Source organism: Bos grunniens, chromosome 19, assembly GCF_055505025.1.
Source record: "Bos grunniens cultivar Pamir isolate PY7600 chromosome 19, Bosgru_T2T1.0, whole genome shotgun sequence".
Lineage (NCBI taxonomy): Eukaryota > Metazoa > Chordata > Mammalia > Artiodactyla > Bovidae > Bos > Bos grunniens.
Window position 1 is genome coordinate 45,316,751 of NC_141183.1, and position 22,762 is coordinate 45,339,512.

General features: G+C 35.6%; 2 protein-coding genes across 7 annotated transcripts in view; one reads left to right on the forward strand and one right to left on the reverse strand.

Moving 5' to 3' along the window:
* SUZ12 (SUZ12 polycomb repressive complex 2 subunit) overlaps window positions 1–17,930 on the forward strand; it is a 39,969-nt gene extending 22,039 nt beyond the window's left edge. For all 5 annotated transcript variants that reach the window (XM_086360213.1, XM_086360214.1, XM_086360215.1 and 2 more), the window contains 9 exons: window positions 340–433; window positions 4,603–4,708; window positions 8,352–8,529; window positions 11,514–11,605; window positions 11,821–11,964; window positions 12,436–12,593; window positions 12,968–13,166; window positions 13,638–13,717; window positions 15,565–17,930. In XM_086360213.1, coding sequence (XP_086216339.1) covers window positions 340–433; window positions 4,603–4,708; window positions 8,352–8,529; window positions 11,514–11,605; window positions 11,821–11,964; window positions 12,436–12,593; window positions 12,968–13,166; window positions 13,638–13,717; window positions 15,565–15,910 — 1,397 coding nt within the window. In that variant the 3' untranslated portion in view covers window positions 15,911–17,930. The remainder of the gene's footprint in view (window positions 1–339; window positions 434–4,602; window positions 4,709–8,351; window positions 8,530–11,513; window positions 11,606–11,820; window positions 11,965–12,435; window positions 12,594–12,967; window positions 13,167–13,637; window positions 13,718–15,564) is intronic.
* CRLF3 (cytokine receptor like factor 3) overlaps window positions 1–22,762 on the reverse strand; it is an 87,193-nt gene that overhangs the window by 21,147 nt on the left and 43,284 nt on the right. The window lies entirely within an intron of this gene.

Below are 22,762 nucleotides of genomic sequence, written 5' to 3' on the forward strand. Positions count from 1 at the left end.
CCTTGACAAAAATAATCTTTGAGTCTTGAGGCATTCTTTGAAGTTCTTGGAAAGTAACCATGAATGAGGAATTTTTTTCTCCTTGCCTAGCAGGGAAGATCATTCTGAATAGAAACTAACATCTGCAAAAATGTGGGGTTAATGGCAATGAATATTAAAAAGTAAGAACATACACATAAGGTAAAAACATAAAATTGAAGGGTGTAAGTCTGGGTATTATATTACAACTTCCTATACCTCATTTGGGATAGAGTATATGCTATGTGAAGGGTCCAAATGTCATAAATATGGTGTATTTGCTTGAATATTTGATTCATGAGTAATGTTTGTCAAATTCAGATGTCAACGAAGAACTTCCAGCTAGAAGAAAACGAAATCGTGAAGATGGGGAAAAAACGTTTGTTGCACAAATGACAGTATTTGATAAAAACAGGTAATGTTGATGGACAGGCAAGGCTCCCATGTTTTAGGAATGTTTTTATTTTGAAGCAGAATATAGTGGTGATACTGTTTCTTTGCCTTCTCTTTATTCTTATGGATTGAAAAACAAATCGCAAATACTAAACTTTTCTCTTTATCACGTAGAAAGCAATAAACACTGATGAGTTGTTTGAATGTTCAGTTAAGATTGTTTATTCAGCAAGTATTTTCTGTGTCTCCTTCTTTGTTAGATACTGTTTTCACCCATGAGGCAGCAAAACCCCTGCCCTCATGGAGCTTAAATTCTAGTAGAGGAAACAGGTACTACTCCCCAAAATTATATTAGCTAATGTACTTAGTGAGAATGCTGTGAAGAAAAATAAGAGAATAAATGGTTGTTTTATAGAGAAAGCCTCTGGGAGAAGGTCATATTTGAGCAGAGACCTGAATGAAGTGGGCTTCATGCAAATATTGAGATTATATATTTACCTGAGTTAAGGAAGAAAATTGTGTGTTACCATCATTGTGTGGCTCTGTGTGCATTTGACACATGGTAGGAAGGAACACTTGGATTTATAATCATTTCTGCAGTTTTCACTTGGGAATTAAGCACCTTAGTGCCAGTATAGAACCTCTGGGAAGCGAATGCAGTATTCTTTTTTTGGTACAATTAGAGGATGAAACCTGTAATATGCCATGATTTCTTGTCTGGAGGTGCTCACCGGTAGTGAACACATTTCACTGTCAGTCAGGGATAGGAGAAAGCCAAGCCAACTAGTGCATTTCTCCTGCTCTTTAAAAAGTAGATGATTGCCTTGATAGAATCCACTGACTAGCCACCAGGGTAAAGAAAGGTTCGGGGCTTTTAATGGGAAAGCAAAGGTGATTAGGAATAGTGCCATTGATTTTGCTATACCATATTGTCTTTGAATCTGTCACTTAATGTCAGCGACATTGTTTTCTTTCAAGTCAGAAATTTGAAAGGGGTTATGTCTGTGGGAAAAGCAATTAGGATGTCGTACACTGGACTTCATCAATGTTAGTAAATGTTCTATTTTAGGCAGTGTAGGAGGAGAGGTACATTATATTCTTTTAAAAATTCTTTCTACCTTAAATATGTTAACATATTCCTTGTGTATTTAAAAACAACTGCCTTTTTAAAAGTTTTATTTTTAATTGAAAGATAATAGCTTTAAAATATTGTATTGGTTTCCACCATACATCAACACGAATCAGCTACAGGTATACATATAAAAACTGCTTTTAAAAAAGTACCAAGAGGAAATCATAAAATAATTTTCTCCCAACTTAAATTTTGGAAATTTTAAAACTTAAAAAAGTTGAAGGAAAAATGCAGGTAGTTAATACCCATGTATCCTTCACCTAGATTCATAATTTGTTGACATTTTACAACATGTGCTTTATTCATGAGTATTTTTGTGATAAACCATTTGAGGGTTAGATCATGGACACTTGATTCCGTTTCTTATTCCTAAACTTACCCCAGATCTCCTGAGAGCAAGGACATTAACCTCCATAACCACAATACATCTACCATATGCAGAAAAGCTAACATGAGACAAAAATACAGTGCTGTCTCCCCAGTTGCCTCAGTAATGTACTTTTCTGCTCCCTCCTCGCCATAGTCAAGGATTGTGATCTGTAGCTAGTTGTCCATTGTTGTATATATTCAGTCTCCTTCAATTTGGAATAGTTTTCCGGTCCCCACCTCCCGCTTTCCTTCCTTCTGTGACACTTTAAATACAGGCCTGTAGTTTTGCAGAATGTATTCCATTTTGGACTTTTGTGATTGTTTCATGTTTAGATTCAGGTTAAACATTTTGGGTAGGAACACTAATTGATGATGTGTTCTTTGTGCATGTCCCAGACACAGCTTGGTTTGATCATTTGGTTAAAATGGTGGTCATATTTCTCCATTGTAACGGTATCAAGTATGGATTAATGAATTCCACTTTTATTCAGTCTGTTTTAATCTATTTCTGTTGCTATTTTAATGTTCAGATTGTCCTAAATTTGCTCAGGAGGAGCTCTGGAGCTCCAAGCAGGTTCCTAAGTCTCTTTGACTTATTTTTATTCATTTATTTCCTTGTTTTCTGGAGTATTCTAGCTATTCCAGGCTTTACATTCTCCTTTTCCTACCTCTGCTCTGGAATTGGGTCTTTCTTAAGAGTCATGGTTCCTGTTAATAGAGGAAAAGTATTTGCCAGCCAAGATCTGGGGATTAGATGTTTAAAAATTTGTTTTATAATTTCTGAGAAGTTAAAGTCTCCTTAAAGAGTAAAAATCAAAAGCCATATCGAAAAATATGAATATGGAGCAAAATAAAAAACTTCTTTTAAAAAATGGGCTTCCCTGGTGGCTTAGAGGGTAAAGCGTCCGCCTGTAATGCGGGAGACCTGGGTTCAATCCCTGAGTCGGGAAGATCCCCTGGAGAAGGAAATGGCAACCCACTCCAGTACTCTTGCCTGGAAAATCCCATTGACAGAGGAGACTGGGAGACTGGGAGACTGCAGTACATGGGGTCGCAAAGAGTCGGACACGACTGAGCGACTTCACTTTCCTTTCCTTTTGAAAACAAAAACACCATTGTAAGCCAAGTTGAAATAAAAATGACAAGTCAGAAGAAAATTAATTTGAATTCACAATATGTAGATATCAATGGATACCTCATTCCTCTAATACATACAGATCATATTAAGTAAAAAGGAAAACACAACAGACGAATAGAATGAGGAAGGGATATCATGAAAATATAAGAAAAGAAAATATATATGGTTTTTAAACAACTAAAAGGTAAAACATCTGAATATAAAAATACATTGAGATGTCATTTTTTTCACTTACCAGTTTGACAGGTATCAAAAAACTTGGTAAAGTACCATTCGATGAGGCTGTGGGGGAAAAGGGACTCTTCATACATTACAGATAGGAGAGTAAATTGGATTGTAGCCATCAAAATGTACAGCCATAAAACAGAATGCTATGTAGCCATGTAAATGTGTGAGGAGAGCTCCTTTCCATTTTAGAAGAATATTAATATCTATTCAAACTAATAAAATCAACTTTAAAAAATATTAAGCTGATACATTGAAGTAGAAAAAATTCAAGTAGCACAACATAAAGACAAAAATTCTTAAGTTCTTGAAATCATTTGCTATTAAGAATCAGACTTTAGAGACAAGCTATCTGTATTGTATTGCTAGCTCTGGCTACTCACTGTGTCACCTTAAAGCAAGTTATTTAACCCTGTCTATGCCCCCGTTTCCTCTTCTGAACAGTAAAGTAATAGCATCTACTTCATAGAGTTGTTGGGAAAATTAAATGAACCATGTAAATAAAGTCTTTAAAATAGGGCCTGGCACATAGTAAGCACTCAATAAATGTCAGCTAATATCACCTGAGAGGATTTCTCTAAGACTGATGAGATGCCAGATTCTTGATATATAGTTAACTATTGGATATGGTTGGAGAATGGTATTTAGGTTAGTAGTGTTACCAGTGTTTAATGGTATGGAAAAAATAAAAAACTATATATACACACACAAATATGTACACACACATTAAAACTGTACTGTGAGTATGGGTTTAATTTAATTGATTCTTTGATTCAACCAGTATTCCACATATTCATTCACCTGTGAAATGTTTATTGAGCACCTATATGTGCCAGGTGCCCCCTTAGGGTCTTATAATTATCTGATTTGTCATTATAATCATCAGTTTGCTGAGTCAAGAATTCTAGTTCAAGTATTTACAATAATTAAAGATAGCAGACGTAATTCTTAGTGGCTCCCTAAGGCAAGTATTAAAACACTGTTGTTATTTCATTTCTAAAAGTATAAAGCCTGCACACATGCTTTATACTTAATATTTAAAACTTACTAAGTTTTAAGACCGTAAGCATATTATACTTTAAATGTTTTAAGTTATATCTGAGTAGCTACAGTAATGAAGTAATTCTCTAGTTATAGTTATTAGTACAAATCATTTAAAAAAATTTTTGGCCAGGAATGGAGTGTAGGTATATTTTAAAATCTTGTTGGGAATGTAAGCTAGTTTATAAATTTAATAATTGCTTTTGAATATAAATCTAAAGATGTAGAATTTGTGTACTTACAATAATACTCAGGTTACTTTAAAGTGTATGTGTTTGTCTAACAGGCGCTTACAGCTTTTAGATGGGGAATATGAAGTAGCCATGCAGGAAATGGAAGAATGTCCAATAAGCAAGAAAAGAGCAACATGGGAGACTATTCTTGATGGGAAGGTATGGACTACTCAGAAGACTGAGCACGTTATAGTTACAAACTCCCATTTCTGATTGATGTTTTCTTCCCCGAATGGAAATTCATGTTGAAAGGAATTCATATTGGAAGGAAGAGTCCTTTTTTTTAATACCTTGAAAAACACAAATCAAAATTATCTAGTCAGAGTATTTAATGGAAGGCATCATCCTTGGAGCCAGACCACCAGGTTCAAATCTCCACTTGTAGTTATGTGGCATCTGGCAAGTTACTTAATCCTTGTGTCTCAGTTTTCTTATCTGTTAAGCAAGGCATAGAATTGATGGATTAAATGAAATAATTAATGAAAGATGCTTAGCACCGTGCCTGGCATAAAATAAGTGCTCAATAAATGTTGACTGATATTTTAAATCCATTCATAGTAACAGCAGGTAACATCTGACCAATAATAAACTTATCAGGAAATCTTTAAATCTTAGATGAAACAGGCTTAAAATAACTTTTAAGAGACTTAAAAATAGGCATACATACATTTCTTGGATAGGCAGACAATAGAACCAGTGTCATTTGTTTCTAAATATATTAGATCAGTGTAGCAGCACAAGCAAAATCCTGAAAGGATTTTTTTTTCCTTAAGCCTTAAAATTAGTCTAAAGTTAACCTAAAACAGTGTGTAATAGTACTACGGAAAATTATGGGAAAGTTTTTTGAGAACCTTTACTTTCCAGATAACAATAAAATAACTTAAATTTATGGTGCAAGTATAGGAATAGACAAGCACATCACTGAAGCATAGTGCTGAAATAGTTTTGAGTTTAACCTGTGATAAAATTGGTGTTAGATCTGTGTGGGAAAGATAAACCGTTTATTATCTATGTGACAGAATTACTCTCTAGCCATCTGGAAATAAATTTAGACCTAATAAATTCCAGAAGGCTCATAAATGTAAATGTAAAAATTAACACTGCATAGCTTCAGAAAAAAGACAGATGAATATTAATATAATCTTGCTATGAGAAAAGCCCTTCTAGGTATGATACAAAAGCTAGAAATCATAAAAACGACTAATTAAAACGAGTCGTTTCTATACTTTAAAAATCTAAAGTTAAAACCAAATGATGGACTGGGGCAAATATTTGTAACATACAAAAGGCTAATATGAATATGCAATTAATAAAAAGCAGTCTAATTAGGAGACATGGATAAAGAACAGTCTGACAGCTCAACAGATACAGATGACTAGTAAACTTTCTATTTTTTTATTTTTATTTTTTGATTTTTTTAAATTTTATTTTATTTTTTAACTTTATTGTATTAGTTTTGCTAGTAAACTTTTTAAAAAGATACTCAACTTTACTAGTATTCAGAGACATGCAAACAAAATCAGAGATTACTAGCTTTTGATTACTAGTTTGACAACAGTTAAAAGAAGTTGACAGTTTCTAGTTGGAGATGTGGGGACATATATTCTTAAAGAATGCTTTAAGTTAAGAATAAGTTGATGTAACTTTACTGGAGGGGAGACTGACAATATAAATGAAAGTTTTAATTGTGTATATAGTCATTAACAATTTGATATAACAGTTTATATTTTACAATTTTGTCACAAGGTAGTACCTAGATAACTGAAAAGATCTAGGTAACAAGTCTTGCCTGAAATTTTTAAATAGTGAAAAATTGGAAACACCTTAACTCTTAGAATGATAGCCATTAAAAAGGGTAATATTTTGACAAGATTTCCATGATATTCAATTTTTACATAATAACACAACCACCTTTTCTAAAATTAAGCATAATAGTGGTTACCTTCAGGTGATGGGATTTTAAATAACTTATTTATATGTATCTATAGTGCTTGAATTTTCTGCAGGTATTTGTTACTTTTATGTTTTAAATTTTTTAAAGTCTAAATTTATCCTTGAGAAAATAGGATTATTGTGTATGAGTTTTGAGGTTTTTCCAAGAAATTGAGACAATATTAAATTTCTTTTTTAAAGTTTAAATTTCTTCATGAGAAAATAGAATTATTATATATGAGTTTATACTCATTATAAGACTTTATACATATGCTGCAGTCCATGGGGTTGCAAAGAGTCGGACACGACTAAGCAACTGAATTGAACTGATACATGAGCTTGGGGGTTTTCCCAAGAAATTGAGGTATCCTTTTAAGTCAGGTCATATAGATTTGCTTCTTTTTGACAGCTCTATGTTATTCTTTTAAGTAAATGTCCCATAAGTTGCTAAACTAATGTCACTTAAGTTGATAATTTATTTTAATTTTTTTTACATTTTAACAAATGTTGTGAGTATACTTGTACTCACTTGTACATGTATCTTTTTGCATTGCAAGTATTTTTACAAGATAAATTCCTAGATACGGACTCACTCTGTCAGAATTGGTTTATATGATTACCCTTTCACGTCACTACAGTCTAAAATTATAGTTTTAAAGGATTATTTGTAATAAAGATGTAGAAGGAGGTTAGACTTGTGTGGCAGTAAAATAGGAAATCATTGAAGATTTCTATAAAAAGGAATAACATGAAAGCATCTTTGACAGAAATTACTTGGTCTCCTGAATATGGATTGAGAAGTAAAAATTAGAAGCAGAGCAGCTGAGATACTGCTCTCTAGTAATAAGATACTGTAGTAAGAATCTGTACATGGTAATTATATGAGAATAGCAAGAATAGGTTTCAAATGTAATTGTGAAATTTTTAGTTTAGGGTTACTGCTGCTGCTGCTAAGTTGCTTCAGTCATGTCCGACTCTGTGCGACCCCATAGACGGCAGCCCACCAGGCTCCCCTGTCCCTGGGATTCTCCAGGCAAGAACACTGGAGTGGGTTGCCATTTCCTTCTCCTTTAGGGCCACTAGTAGAATGATAATGCTTGGGACAAAAATAAGTGTACTTGAGAGGAAAAGATAATAGATTCATGTCTAAACATATTTTAGTTCAGGATGACCTGGATATCCAAGTGACAATGTTTAGAGCTCTTAAGTGTAAAGAAGGGAGAAGCAATTTGGGAATAATCTAATAGGTAAATCCTTGAGGATGGGTGAGAGATTGGGGCTTGTGGCTAAATGTTGACTAGGAACTAATTAAGGAGACCAAGGGAAGAGTGGTTTTGTAAGTGATTAAAAGTGGAGGAGGAAAGCCTCAGTGTCCTAAAATTCAGAGTGAGAACCAAGGGCAGTCGTTGTGAAGCTGAGAAATCAAAAATTATTCATTGCTAAAACCATTCAATTCAGTCAGAAGTAATTGGTCATCTTTAGAGAAGTTGCAAACTGGCAGGCTTTGGGTACCATAGTTTTTTTTTTAATTTGTTAGTTACCAGCAAATAAAAATGGGAGTATTTTTCATATGAACTTAAAAAAAAAGTCTGAAAATCTGGCTGTATTGGGCCAGTGTTTGTATGGGGAACCAGTGTAGCAATTGCCAGTCTGAGCCCTCTAGTACTATATACAGTCTTTACTGCGCCATACATTTACTTTATTTTCCTGGCTATCCATGTAGGCATTTGGGGGTTTTTAAAGGAAAAATCTGTTGATTGAAGTCAGTTCTACATTAATATGTCATAATAAGTATTTTTTTTTTACTCCTACAATTTCTTTCAATTCAGTTTTTGGGATCTTCACTGTTGTCATGTTTTTTCTTTTTTAGAGACTGCCTCCATTTGAAACATTTTCTCAGGGACCTACATTGCAGTTCACTCTTCGTTGGACAGGAGAGACCAATGATAAATCTACAGCTCCTATAGCCAAACCTCTTGCCACTAGAAATTCAGAGAGTCTTCATCAAGAAAATAAGCCTGGTTCAGTAAAACCTACTCAAACTATTGGTATGAAAACTTTGCTGTCAAAATAATGCTTTGCAGAGTTAGGACTTAGGTTTTAGATTAATTTGTCTTTTGCTCCAGTAATCTTCGGAAATATTATTTGACTTACTAGACACATTATGAGTAAATTACGATTCTCCTAAAGTTTTGTGATGAAGTGCTGATCAACAGTACTTTATTCACTAGATGTATGTGGGAATTTTGGAGATTTTTTAATTTTAGAATCATGGTATAATATATATTATATATGCCATATATTACATAATATCTTCAAATGAGGTCTCAGTTCAGTCGTTCAGTCGTGTCCGACTCTGCGACCCTATGAATTGCAGCACGCCAGGCCTCCCTGTCCGTCACCAACTCCCAGAGTTCACCCAAACTCATGTCCATTGAGTCGGTGATGCCATCTAGCCATCTCATCCTCTGTCATCCCCTTTTCCTCCTGCCCCCAATCCCTCCCAGCATCAGAGTCTTTTCCAATGAGTCAGCTCTTCGCATGAGGTGGCCAAAGGATTGGAGTTTCAGCTTTAGCATCATTCCTTCCAAAGAACACCCAGGACTGATCTCCTTTAGAAGGGACTGGTTGGATCTCCTTGCAGTCCAAGGGACTCTCAAGAGTCTTCTCCAACACCACAGTTCAAAAGCATCAATTCTTCGGCGCTCAGCTTTCTTCACAGTCCAACTCTCACATCCATACATGACTACTGGAAAAACCATGGCCTTGACTAGACGGACCTTTGTTGGCAAAGTAACGTCTCTGCTTTTGAATATGCTATCTAGGTTGATCATAGCTTTCCTTCCAAGGAGTAAGCATCTTTTAATTTCATGGCTGCAGTCACCATCTGCAGTGATTTTGGAGCCCCCAAAAATAAAGTCTGACACTGTTTCCCCATCTGTTTCCCATGAAGTGATGGGACCAGATGCCATGATCTTCATTTTCTGAATGTTGAGCTCTAAGCCAACTTTTTCACTCTCCACTTTCACTTTCATCAAAAGGCTTTTTAGTTCCTCGTCACTTTCTGCCATAAGGGTGGTGTCATCTACCTATCTGAGGTTATTGATATTTCTCCTGGCAATCTTGATTCCAGCTTGTGCTTCTTCCAGCCCAGCGTTTCTCATGATGTACTGTGCATAGAAGTTAAGTAAGGTGACAATACACAGCCTTGACGTACTCCTTTTCCTATTGGGAACCAGTCTGTTGTTCATGTCCAGTTATAAACTTGCTTCCTGACCTGCATATAGGTTTCTCAAGAGGCAGGTCAGGTGGTCTGGTATTCCCATCTCTTTCAGAATTTTCCACAGTTTATTGTGATCCACACAGTCAAAGGCTTTGTCATAGTCTATAGATAGCTTTATGTCAATTTAGGATAAGTTTTTCCATTAAATAAATTTGTCCCAAACTCATGAGAAAATGATTGGTTTTCAGAGCTTTGTAGTTTTGAATTGCAGCTATAAAGGGCTTTGGAACAATGTGCTTTTTCAAATTTACATAAAAATTTGTTTATATTATGGAACTGACTTAACCATTTAAGAATATTTGAACAATTTGGGGGCTGGAAGAGGATTATTATAACCTGAATTTTATCAGGTTAAATTTTGTAGTAAATTTTTTTTTTTTTTTTTTTTAGTAGTCTGATGTTTTTATTGCGTTTTTGTGTAAGTTCTGGCTCGCGAAGGATTGGAAATTTTGAAAAAGATTTAAGAAATCTTTTAAAAGGTTCTTCATCGCAGATCGTTTAAGCAGCGCTGTTCTAGAATCACTGCAAGTCAGGCATACATATACCATGTAACTATAGGCAGAACCAGTGCAAAATAACACATTAAAATAAACATTCCAAGTGAAAGCTCAGAAGTAAGGTATCTTTAACTTAACAATGCTCAAGTACTTAAATGTTCTTATGAGAAAAGCAGTGGTATGGTCTAAGCATGGGAAGTAAAGTAAGTCAAGTCAAGTCGCTCAGTCGTGTCCGACTCTTTGCGACCCCATGGACTATAGCCCACTAGGCTTCTCCGTCCATGGGATTTTCCAGGCAAGAATACTGGAGTGGGTTGCCATTTCCTTCTCCTTTGTAGTAAATTTTTAAGAGGAGAAACATTTACAAATTGTAGCAGTTAGCTCTGTTGGGTTAAGGCCCATGTTGCAGTATTCTTTCATTTTTTATCTGCCTGATAAGAACACTGTCCTTGACCTGAGGGTATCCATGTGTTTTATATCTAAGACTGTTTAAGAAGGCAGAAGGGAGCTGTCTTTGACATATACCACTCAAGTCCATCCGTTAGCTGTGTGCAAGTCAACTGTAGTTAGAGTCAGTTTTAGGAGATGTAAGAAATGACCCCTGTCAGGGGAAAGATTTCCCAAGGAAATTGTAGTCTGGGCACTTCTCAAAGTGTTCTGTGGCCAAATACTAGTAAAAGAGTTTTCAGGAAACTGAGTAGAAAAGATTTTTACAAAGTTTTACATAGGAAATGATTACTTATGTCAGGAGAAATACAAATTTTCATTTTTAAGTCAGTAAAATAATACACCAAAATTATTAATGATGATGTTTTGGATTTGGAATGATATTATTACAATCATTTTCATTTAATTTGTTAAACCAATATTGAGTGGGTGTCTGCTCACTGTTGTGCACTGGAAATACAGAGACCAAGCAAAACCTTACTTTGACCTCAAAGTGCTTAAAGCATTACAGTGACTACGTATAATACTTGGGGTTATTTTTTAAATGTTTTAGAACATGATAGGTGTCCTAATGTTTTAGGACATTTTAAAGGGGAAAAAAGAATGGATCCTACCAGTAAAGACCTTAGTATCTGGTTAGGTTGCTGATAAAGGGATTGTTCCCCTGAAATCACTTGAGGGTGAAAACATTGTATTCAATGCCACAAGAAGAATTTTGTGAAACCTTTATTGTTTAATTATGTTCACAACAGATGATATTTCACTTTTTAGAAGCAAGTATTTTCATTAAAGTGTATGTTTTCAGCTGTTAAAGAATCATTGACTACAGATCTGCAAACAAGAAAAGAAAAAGATACTTCAAATGAAAACCGACAAAAATTAAGAATATTTTATCAGGTAAACATAGCTGACCCTTCTTTTAAGTAATCATGAGATACTTTTGTTTTGCACGTTCTATCTGAAATATTCTGACATAAATAAATAGAATGCCTCTGACTTGATTTTCCTTTTATATTATTTTAACTATGTTTAAAGTTGATATTGAAACAAAATATCTTGAGATATGTAAGTTGGAGATTTGCTGTTCTTTTTGTCTTTTGTTATCTTTAAAGTTCCTTTATAACAACAATACGAGACAACAAACTGAAGCAAGAGATGACCTACATTGCCCTTGGTGCACCCTGAACTGCCGCAAACTTTATAGCTTACTTAAACATCTTAAACTTTGCCATAGCAGATTTATCTTCAATTATGTTGTAAGTAGTTTTTCATTTTTTCTTACTATTATACATTATGATAAAATTTGGCTTTCAGAAATTGTACTTTGTGCAGGATGCCAAAGTTTCCACGTTGAATGGATTGTTTATGGATGAATTACGGTGAATGACTCAGTGTTTGTGTATATTTGCACGGTGCACCTCTAATGACTCACATAATCCTCACCCCAGCTCTTTGAATTAAGTGGTAATTTCCTTATCCTTGCTCAGACAAGAAATAATTTGTACCGTTACCAAGCCAATAAATGGCACAGCCAGGATTTTAACATGGATCTTTTTGACTCCAGATCTTCTGGCCCCCTGTTCACCATGCTGGTATGCCTGGCTTATTTTAGTTTTCAAAACATTTAAGAACCCACAAGTACGTTTTAATTAAGTTGGAGGAATAGGTATTTAAGATAGGATAATTAATATTTTATTTTTCTGATCACCTTGCCATTTTTGTTACAGTATCATCCAAAAGGTGCTAGGATAGATGTTTCTATCAACGAGTGTTATGATGGCTCCTATGCAGGAAATCCTCAGGATATTCATCGCCAGCCCGGATTTGCTTTTAGTCGCAATGGACCAGTAAAGAGAACACCTATCACACACATTCTTGTGTGCAGGTAGGTAAAAAGGGCATGTGGCAAAAGTTTATTTTCTGACTTTATTGATGTTTGAGGAATAAGGGAAGCCATTCAAAACTACTGTTTAGGTGGCAGTTCTTATTTCAGTATTAAATAAGTCTCTGGGGTCGCATACTGCTTTATAACTCTCCCTGGCTCCTGTTTCTACAGCAGTTTTCTCACTTCCTCCTCACAGCTTTTTCCTGTGTTAATGTGGCTACTGCTGTAGTGGTTATAGGGAGATTGAAGTGTCTCCCAGTAGAAGTTTCTGTGTGCATGCCTAGGTGGAAACCTCTGTAAGAAAGGAATGTACTCTGAGTAGTGTGAGCCCTCTCTGTGTTACTTAATATTACATCAACATTTCTTTTCATTAGGCCAAAAAGAACAAAAGCAAGTATGTCTGAATTTCTTGAATCCGAAGATGGAGAAGTGGAACAGCAGCGAACATACAGTAGTGGACACAACCGCCTCTATTTCCATAGTGATACTTGTTTACCTCTCCGTCCACAAGAAATGGAAGTAGATAGTGAAGATGAAAAAGACCCCGAATGGCTAAGAGAAAAAACCATTACTGTAATTATTACTGTTCTGTTGCTCTTACCATCATCATCATTATCGTTATCGACAATGATTTTACAATTTTATGATGAAATGATTTTGTTTGAAAACTAATAACTTTAATATGAATTAAATTTTTGATTTAATGTTAAGGAGCATTTTTCTAAATTAAGGAATTCAGGAATCTACAATTTTTGTAATTGTGTCATTTTAATAGTTACCAACTAAAGGAAATACGGGTTTTCTTCTTGTGATTTTGTGTGTTTTCATTTTATTTAAAGGCAACTATTTTCATAGTAAGGATTTCCCTTTTAAAATTACCACTTAAATGGATGTTGGAAACATCTGCTTTGCTATATAAATAAGTTGTGGTATTTTTAGTTACAAAAAATTCTGTTTTTAACATTCTCACAATTTTTTCTTAGAAATACCAATTATATTTATTCTGCATCTAATAAATTTTTTTCCCCTCTTTTTTTCTAAAAGCAAATTGAGGAATTTTCTGATGTTAATGAAGGAGAGAAAGAAGTGATGAAACTATGGAATCTCCATGTCATGAAGCATGGGTAGGGTGTTTCTAGATTTAAATATTCCATTTCCTTCATGTTCTTTTTGTTGCTTCACATTCTGTAAATCTGTGTTAGGATCTTACTTAAAATTTAGGTATAATTTGTCCTAAATATCCTAATTCAGGTATTAGAAAAATATGGTTACCTTCAAAGAATGTTTTAAGTAAGGTGCTAGCTCCATCTAACAGCAGGTTTTTAGTTAATGTTTTTTTAATAACCCAGCTTTTATTCCTTTTATTGCTAGGGAATACATAAATAATACACCGTGTGCTACACACCTGGAAATCCTGAAAACCACTAACACAATTATTAACAAAATTTTTAACTGCTTTATTATTCAGAGTAAAATATAAACAGTCAGCTTTTCTTATTTCTTACTACCATTTCATAAAGCTGAGGGTAGAACAATCCTAATTTCTTGTGCCTTTGAGGCTGTAGCATTGTTTTTCCTGTACATCTGCTTCCCTATGTGAACTATTTACCTGTCAGTACATAGATTCTTCTCTACCTTCGTTAGTATTAGACCCTCAAATAAGGCTTTCTTTTATAGCACATGGATCTAAGGTTTTTTCCTTTAAAGGTTAAATGAAATAAATGGGAAGAGGCGTTTTATTTTCTTTATTCTTGGGGAATGGAGGACGTAAGTGTTTTAAGTTCTAGTTCAGATGACTGGGTGCATCGCTTATAGCCTTTTTTTTTTTGTAAACTGCCTTGAGCTAAGAATAGTCTTCACATTTTTAGTGGGTTGTAAAAAAAATTAAAGAGGAAGACAATAGAGATTACATATGGCTTGCTAATTCGTTTCAGTCGGGTCCAACTCTTTGTGACTCTATGGACTGTAGCCCACCAGGCTCCTCTGTCCATGGGATTCTCCAGGCAAGAATACTGGTGTGGGTTGCCATGTCCTCCTCCAGGGGATCTTTCCAACCTAAGGATCAAACTCGCGTCTCTTACGTCTCCTGCGTTGGCAGGAGGTCTTTATTTACCACTAGCACCATCTGGAAAGCCCACATATGGCTTGCAAAGCCTAAAATACTTACTGTTTAGCCTTTTACAGAAAATGTTTGCTTCATCCCTGGTCTAGTCATTAAAACTCAGTTATGAGTAAATATGTATGTGGAGGCTTGGCTGAAATCTCTTTCTCCTTTTGTCCTGATATGCCAGTTTCAAGATAGAATTTTAGTCAAATTACTTAATTGAGTTATATTTTAATTCCTGATCCAAATCTGTCAGCATAAGAACTACTAGGTTCACTATAAACTGGCATTACAAAGTGGCAGGTAGTTGGTAAACTATTTGTATTTTTTCAGATCTGTAATCAGGCTTTTACATTTTACAGATTGTTTTGAGTCTCAGTGGGTAATTGAACATCCATCTCCTATTTGGTTTAATTTGGTTCTCTCAAATTTTATTCCTTGTCTTCCACCAAAACAGTCATACTATACCACAATTGTTGTGACATGTTCATTTTTTCAAAAGTTTACCATTAACTGAAAGTGTGTAGAAACACTGCTTCTGAAATAGGAAACTGAGAGAATAGTGTTACACAGTTAATGAAAGTGGAGTGGCAAGAGAAAATATTTTACACTTTTAACTGCTAACTTCCTAATTTCATTAGGAAAAACAGAAATGACATCTGTTTAAGCTCTGGTTAAATTAAACCTCTTTAAATTTCTAACATGGTAAGTTTATTCAGGTGATCGAATCTCAGATTCACTATAGTTTTACTAGTTAAATCATCACTTACCTAGGTATAGCCTTATTATCTTGTAATAGTTATCATTGTGGCCTTTGACAGAAATACTTTGTATTGTTGTTGATGTGTTTGTGTTTTTATTAAATAGGTTTATTGCTGACAATCAAATGAATCATGCCTGTATGCTGTTTGTAGAAAACTATGGACAGAAAATAATTAAGAAGAATTTATGTCGAAACTTCATGCTTCATCTAGTCAGCATGCATGACTTTAATCTTATTAGCATAATGTCAATAGATAAAGCTGTTACCAAGCTCCGTGAAATGCAACAAAAATTAGAAAAAGGAGAATCTGCTTCCCCTGCAAATGAAGAAGTCACTGAAGAACAAAATGGGACAGCAAATGGATTTAGTGAAATTAACTCAAAAGAGAAAGCTTTGGAAACAGATGGTGTCTCAGGGGTTTCAAAACAGAGCAAAAAACAAAAACTCTGAAAAGGCTTAACCCCCACATTATGGACAAACACTGAAATTTCATTCTAGGGAATTCAGCCTCTAGGAAGGGTTCTGTTTTTGTTTTTAATCATAGGTTCCAAACAGGCACTGTCAGATGAAGTAAATGATTTCAACAAGGATATTTTTAATCAGGGTTCTACTTCACTTCAGTATGCAGCATTACCCGCATATCAGTTTTTTTGATGTCATTAAAATATTCTCAAGTTCAAGCATGAAAAGCAATACCTTAAAGTATTTTTAACTTCAACAATTGTCTTATGAAATATACTGAATTGATAATCTAGAAATTATTTCATATTTATAATGTGTTGGGGGTTTTTTTTTTTTTGGCATTTGTGACTGGCTGTTTTTCTACTTTGTAATTGTGAGACATTTTCTTGGGGAGGGAAAATTAGAATGTGATTCCTTTTTTTAGAAACTGAATATTTTTGTGAAATTATGTTGCAGTACTGTTTGCAATCAGACCTTAATCCTTGACTTTGAAATCATTTATCAATTTGGAATGCAAAAGTACAACATAAGGTATTTTACATTATGTGAGTTCATTTTACAATTTAAAAATAGCACTTCTTCATCTTAGGCCTGTTTGAGAACATGTTAATTTTTCACATTGTCAGTGAAATGTCAGTGTTGGCTTCTAAGGTCACTGACCATCCATTTGTTTTTATGTGGACAGTTTTAGTGCATTGCTCACCCAGTATATTTTTTTAAACTTGAACATTTTGCTGTTTTTTCTTCTTCTTTCCCAATTAGGTAATCACATGGAAGATTCAGCTGTTCACATCTGTTCCTTAGGATTGTAAACCAAGGGAAGAACGAGTTTCAGATTTTTAAGATGCCACTTTTGAGGGAGGAAATGTTCTATAAAAATGAACCAGAAAATGATGTAACATTTTTTTTCTTTGCAAGGATGTCTTCGTAATGTATTTCATGATTAGAATATCCAATGCAGATAAGCTGACTTGAATCGTTGTGAGCAGTTTTGCCCTGTGTTATATGTGTCTCATGCACATATTTACAGTTGGATTTTCTCCAACAGAAAGTGGTTTCACTACTGGCACATTAACAAGCACCAATAGATTTTTAGTCCAACTCCAAGCACTGTGGTTGAGTAACATCACCTCAATTTTTTATTATCCTTAAAGATAATTGCATTTTCATATTCTTTATTTATAAAGGATCAATGCTGCTGTAAATACAGGTATTTTTAATTTTTTTAATTTCATTCCACCACCATCAGATGCAGTTCCCTATTTTGTTTAATGAAGGGATATATAAGCTTTCTAATGGTGTCTTCAGAAATTTATAAAATGTAAATACTGATTTGATTGGTCTTTAAGATGTGTTTAACTGTGAGGCTATTTAACTGATAGTGTGGATGTGATTTGTCATCCAGTATTAAGTTCCTAGTCATTGATTTTTTTTGTGTTAAAAAAAAATAGGAAAGAGGGAAACTGCAGCTTTCATTACAGACTCCTTGATTGGTAAGCTCTCCAAATGATGAGTTACAGTAAACTCTGATTATGCCTCTGCATAGTGGATTTCGAGCATTTCTCTCGGGCTTTAATTTGCTAAAGCTGTGCACATATGTAAAAAAAAAAAAATAGATTATTTTAGGGGAGATGTAGGTGTAGAATTATTGCTTATGTCATTTCTTAAGCAGTTATGCTCTTAATGCTTAAAAGAAGGCTAGCATTGTTTGCACAAAAAGTTGGTGATTCCCTCCCCCAAATAGTAATGAAATTACTTCTGTTGAGTAAACTTTTTATGTCATCTTATAATAAAAGCTGAAAAAATCCCTTTGTTTCTATTTATAAAAAAAAGCTTTTCTATATGTACCCTTGATAAGAGATTTTGAAGAAATCATGTAAGATGATAAAGCATTTGAATGGTACAGTAGATGTAAAAAAAAAAATTCAGTTTAAAAGAACGTTTGTTTTTACATTAAATGTTTATTTGAAATCAAATGATTTTGTACATAAAGTTCAATAATATAAAAGCTGCATTCTGTTTTGTTTTTTATATTATGAATTGTTAATACACGCACAAAAAGTTTGGCTTGGCTAAGATAGGAAATATCCAAAAAAATATATCCATTGGAACAAATAAGTTGAGAAAAATTAATGTGAAATCCTGCTTTCGGTTCTAGTAATAGCAGTTGCAACTAGTGTGTCATACTGTCACATAAAAAATATTTTAAAATTGATAGTCTAGGGTAATGTCAATATTAATTGCCCTAATGCTGATTCACCTTTGGTTTTTTCAATTTTCTTTTGAATGAAAAAGGATTTATGTTGGCTTTCAAAAAGCCATATAGTGAGACACAAATAATAAAACAATTTTGTAATAAAATACTATATTCTTTGAGGTCAGTAGTTGAAATTAATTTAGAAGAATTGAGGAAAATGTTACCGAAGTGTTGACAGTTCCACTGTGCTTGCTTTATTTACAAGAAATAGCTTGCCTGTACACATGTGTATTCTTTGAGCTGAGCGCCCCTCTGGTTCCAAAGCTCACTCTGTTTCTTTAAGCACCTGCTTCCTTTTCATTAGACTGCTGAGTCAGTCTCACTAGCCTTAGTAGTGACTCATGGTCTTCATTGGTGTTCAGATAATTGTTACATAAACTGAAGGCCTTATATGCCATGCTAACTAAGCATTTGGATTTCAGGCAGTAAGAAGTATTTGGAGATTTACTGTACAGACGTGACACAAACCAGTCTGTGTCATAGGTGAGCTGTGGCTCTAAGAATCTGGGAGGGAAGAAGCTCTCCACAGGGAGAAGCACAGGGATGCTGCAGGAGTCCTCCAGGTGAGATACCCAACTAAATAACAGAATTCTGCCCATTGTGAAGTAAGTGCCCAAGAAGTAACCATGGTGTTTCAGTGTGCAGAAATGAACTAATCAGCAGTGACAACGCCAAGGGAAGAAGAGTTTCATAAAGGAAGCCGTCCTGTAACAGAAAATGAGTTTAAAACAGCAACTTTAAGGGTTAAATAACAGAAAACAGGTTTGAGGAGTTTACTATTAATAAATGGAAAATGAGTCGGAGAAGTTTATCATGAATACGTGGGAAATAGGGCCATCGAAAGAGGGAAACAGGCAGAGATTGGGGAGAGTGGATAGGAAGGTTGAGCCTGCAGACTATGGAAGACACAGAGGACACCAAAGATACACATTGCCAGAAAAGGAAAGAATGAGATCGAGAACACAGGTGGATTCAGCTTGCTAAAGATGAAAGAGTGCTGATAATACTGTTGGGTAAAAAATGGAGAAGTGGGTACTCATGACATTTCTGGTGGGGAAATAAGCTAGTACAACCTCTACAGAGTAATTTGGTACTTACCATTAAAATCATAATGCATTTAACCTTTGCCCCAACAATTTTATCTTCAGGAATTTAATCCAACATAAACTGGGGCACATGTAAATTGACAAACTGACCACTGTTGAGCAGATTAGAAAGGTACAGAGAAGTTTCTAGAATACTTCCATTTTTAACAAGATTTGAAAAGAATATGTGCCCATATTTGCTTGGGTGAAGAATATGACTAAATGGATACACAAAAGCAACTGCTGTCAGAAAAGATGTCTGGGTGAAAGGATAGGAAGGAGGCTGTTGCTGTGCAGTTTTTAAATCTAAATGTACTGCCTGTTTTCCGTAGTTCTTAACATTTTAAAAAGCTGAAAAAGAGGGATGGTTTCTCACTGGGAACCAGGTATAATGGATAAGTTGTTAACAAGGATTTGGAACACAGTCAATTGGTATTAAGTCAAACAGGTGCTGTAAAAAATAGTCTGAAAGCTGTATTTATTTTTTTGTTAATCTAAATAGTATGTCACTCCAAGGAAAGCAGAGATACATGTTTTATTAACTATACCAGTACCATATTAAAATGGATCATTGATGGTTCCCAGTTGACTGTATAGATCACAACAAACTGGAAAATTCTTAAAGAGACAGGAATACCAGAGAAATCTGTATGCAGGTCAAGAAGCAACAGTTAGAACTGGACATGGAACAACAGACTGGTTCCAAATGGGGAAAGGAGTACATCAAGGCTGTATACTGTCACCCTGCTTATTTAACTTATATGCAGAGTACATCATGCAAAATGCTGGGCTGGATGAAGCACAGGCTGGAATCAAGATTGCAAGGAGAAATATCAGTAACCTCAGACGACAATAACCTATATCAATAACCTACGCAGATGACACTGGCAGAAAGCGAAGAATTACTAAAGTGCCTCTTGATGCAAGTGAAAGAGGGGAGTGAAAAAGTTGGCTTAAAGCTCAACATTCAGAAAACGAAGATCATGGCATCTGGTCCCATCCTTTCGTGGGAAATAGATGGGGAAACAGTGGAAACAGTGTCAGACTTTATTTTGGGGGGCTCCAAAATCACTGCAGATGGTGACTGCAGCCATAAAAGACACTTGCTCCTTGGAAGAAAAGTTACGACCAACTAGACAGCATATTAAAAAGCAGAGACATTACTTTCCCGACAAAAGGTCCATCTAGTCAAAGCTATGGTTTTTCCAGTAGTCCTGTACAGATGTGAGAGTTGAACTATAAAGAAAGCTGAGAGCCGAAGAATTGATGGTTTTGAACTGTGGTGTTGAAGACTCTTGAGAGTCCCTTGGACAGCAAGGAGATCCAACCAGTCAATCCTAAAGGAAATCAGTCCTGAATATTCACTAGAAGGACTGATGCTGAAGCTGAAACTCCAATACTTTGGCCACCTGATGCAAAGAACTGACTGGAAAAGACCCTGATTCTGGGAAAGATTGAAGGCAGGAGAAGAAGGGAACAACAGAGGATGAAATGGTTGGATGGCATCACCAACGTGATGGACATGGGTTTGAGTAAACTCTGGGAATTGGTAATGGACAGGGAAGCCGGTGTGCTGCAGTCCATGGGGTCACAAAAAGTCGGACACAACTGAGCGACTGAACTGAACTGAGTTGTTGACAGCATAAAAACCATACTTTTCCTGCCTGATTGGAATTCACTATCTTTCCAGTCTTCACCTCTCAGTATGCAATCTCCCCTCCAACCAGGTAGGGTACCAGAGTACAGCATGGTACACACCATGCACCCTGTTCTCCATACACAGTCTACAATCCAATTTCTGGAGCACCTTCTGTTTCTATGTACTATTTGTACAAGTGTAAGTGGTTTTTATACAGAGGTAAAAATTCACTCAAGTATATTCTTAGACATAAGATTGTTACTTAAATGTCACATGGATGAATCACATTATAAAGCTGCTTTGAGAGAACAGGGTGTATATCTCCCAAACTACTGTATTTAATCGGTTGTCTTTTCCCATTTCTGACTACCATCCTATCCACCCACATGGCAGAACTTAACCAGTGGCCACCTACAGGTACACCATCTCCTGGAATCCTATTTCTGTCCATGCTACTCCATCCCTTTTCAGAGCCCTAATAGCTTCTACCTCTTTGGTAGCACACTCCCTCCCACTCCAGCTGTTCAGTCATTCATCTGTACACATGTGCCGGGACTTATCCCAAGTACTGGGAATGAGCTGAGTAAGACTCATGTTTCAAGGATTCTCCCAGTTCTCACGGATCAAAACTAAGGTCACTTCTTTTTCCTAAACAACCACGCACCTCTTCGCTAGACTTACTGCTCATTACTCCAGAGAAGCGGTGAAGCTACACAGGTCACAGAATGAAAGCTTTTTCTATTTTGAGACAAACCTATGAATCACCTAGAACAAGGACCTAGAATGTAACTTAACTCCCTTATTCACTAATTCAACTAAGATTTTCTTCTGAGTGGATTCTGTCCAAATGATCCCTATTTCTCTTATTTGGGGAAAGCGGGGAGCTGGCTCTTCTGTGAGGCCCTGAAGGGAAAGGACCACAGTTGCCATGCCATTAATTAGGCTCACGGAGCCTTATTTATTCCTTAGATACTTCCTGGGCACCTATAATGAATGGCCTTTGCCTTAGTTAAGTGTGAGGATACAAAGATGAAGAAGCCAGACATTGTTCTTGTCCTCGTGAATCTTGAATTCCAGAGAGGGTGACATTCGTTCATGTTTTAGTAAGCCAGGTTAGTAAGCTAAACATCTCATCTCAAACTGGTGCCCCAGGGACACAGGGCAGTGTGGACACAGAGGAGCGTGGCAGAAGAACTGAGAGTCCACAGGCCTAGATTTGAATGCCAACTCCAGGGCCTTTGCAGCTCCAAAACTCAGTTACTTGACAACACTGAGTTTGTTTCTTCAACTGTAAAATGGGATCAAAATCCCTCCTTCAATAGGCTGGGAGGTGGGAGGGAGGGATTCAAGAGGGAGGGGACATATGTATACCCACGGCTGATTCACGTTAATATATGGCAGAAACCAACACAAACTTGGAAAGCAATTATCCTCCAATTAAAAATACATTTAAAAAATAACAACTATAGCAATAGACCCACCCCACCCCACCCCCGCCCCCGGCCTCACAAAAAAAAGTGCCTCCTTCAACACGGGATCTAGACAGTAACCTGCTCTTGGTTAACATCACTATTTCCTTCCCTACAACCTTACAGTTTTGTCAACTTCAATCCTCAGCTCCCACGGCTGAGGAAAAATCACACGCTTGCTCCTTCTTCCACAAGCTATATATTTTAAGACCCTGGAGAAGTCTTCTGAGATTACATTAACAAAGTCTTAATTTTCTACAGAACTGCAAGCTTTCTAACACTGCCTTAGGTAAGACTAATGAATAGAAGTGACAGAAAGGTCACTTCATTTGATCAACAATAAATTCCATGAAAGAAAGTCTTTTGTGAGAGATTAGTTTTATTTTGCCG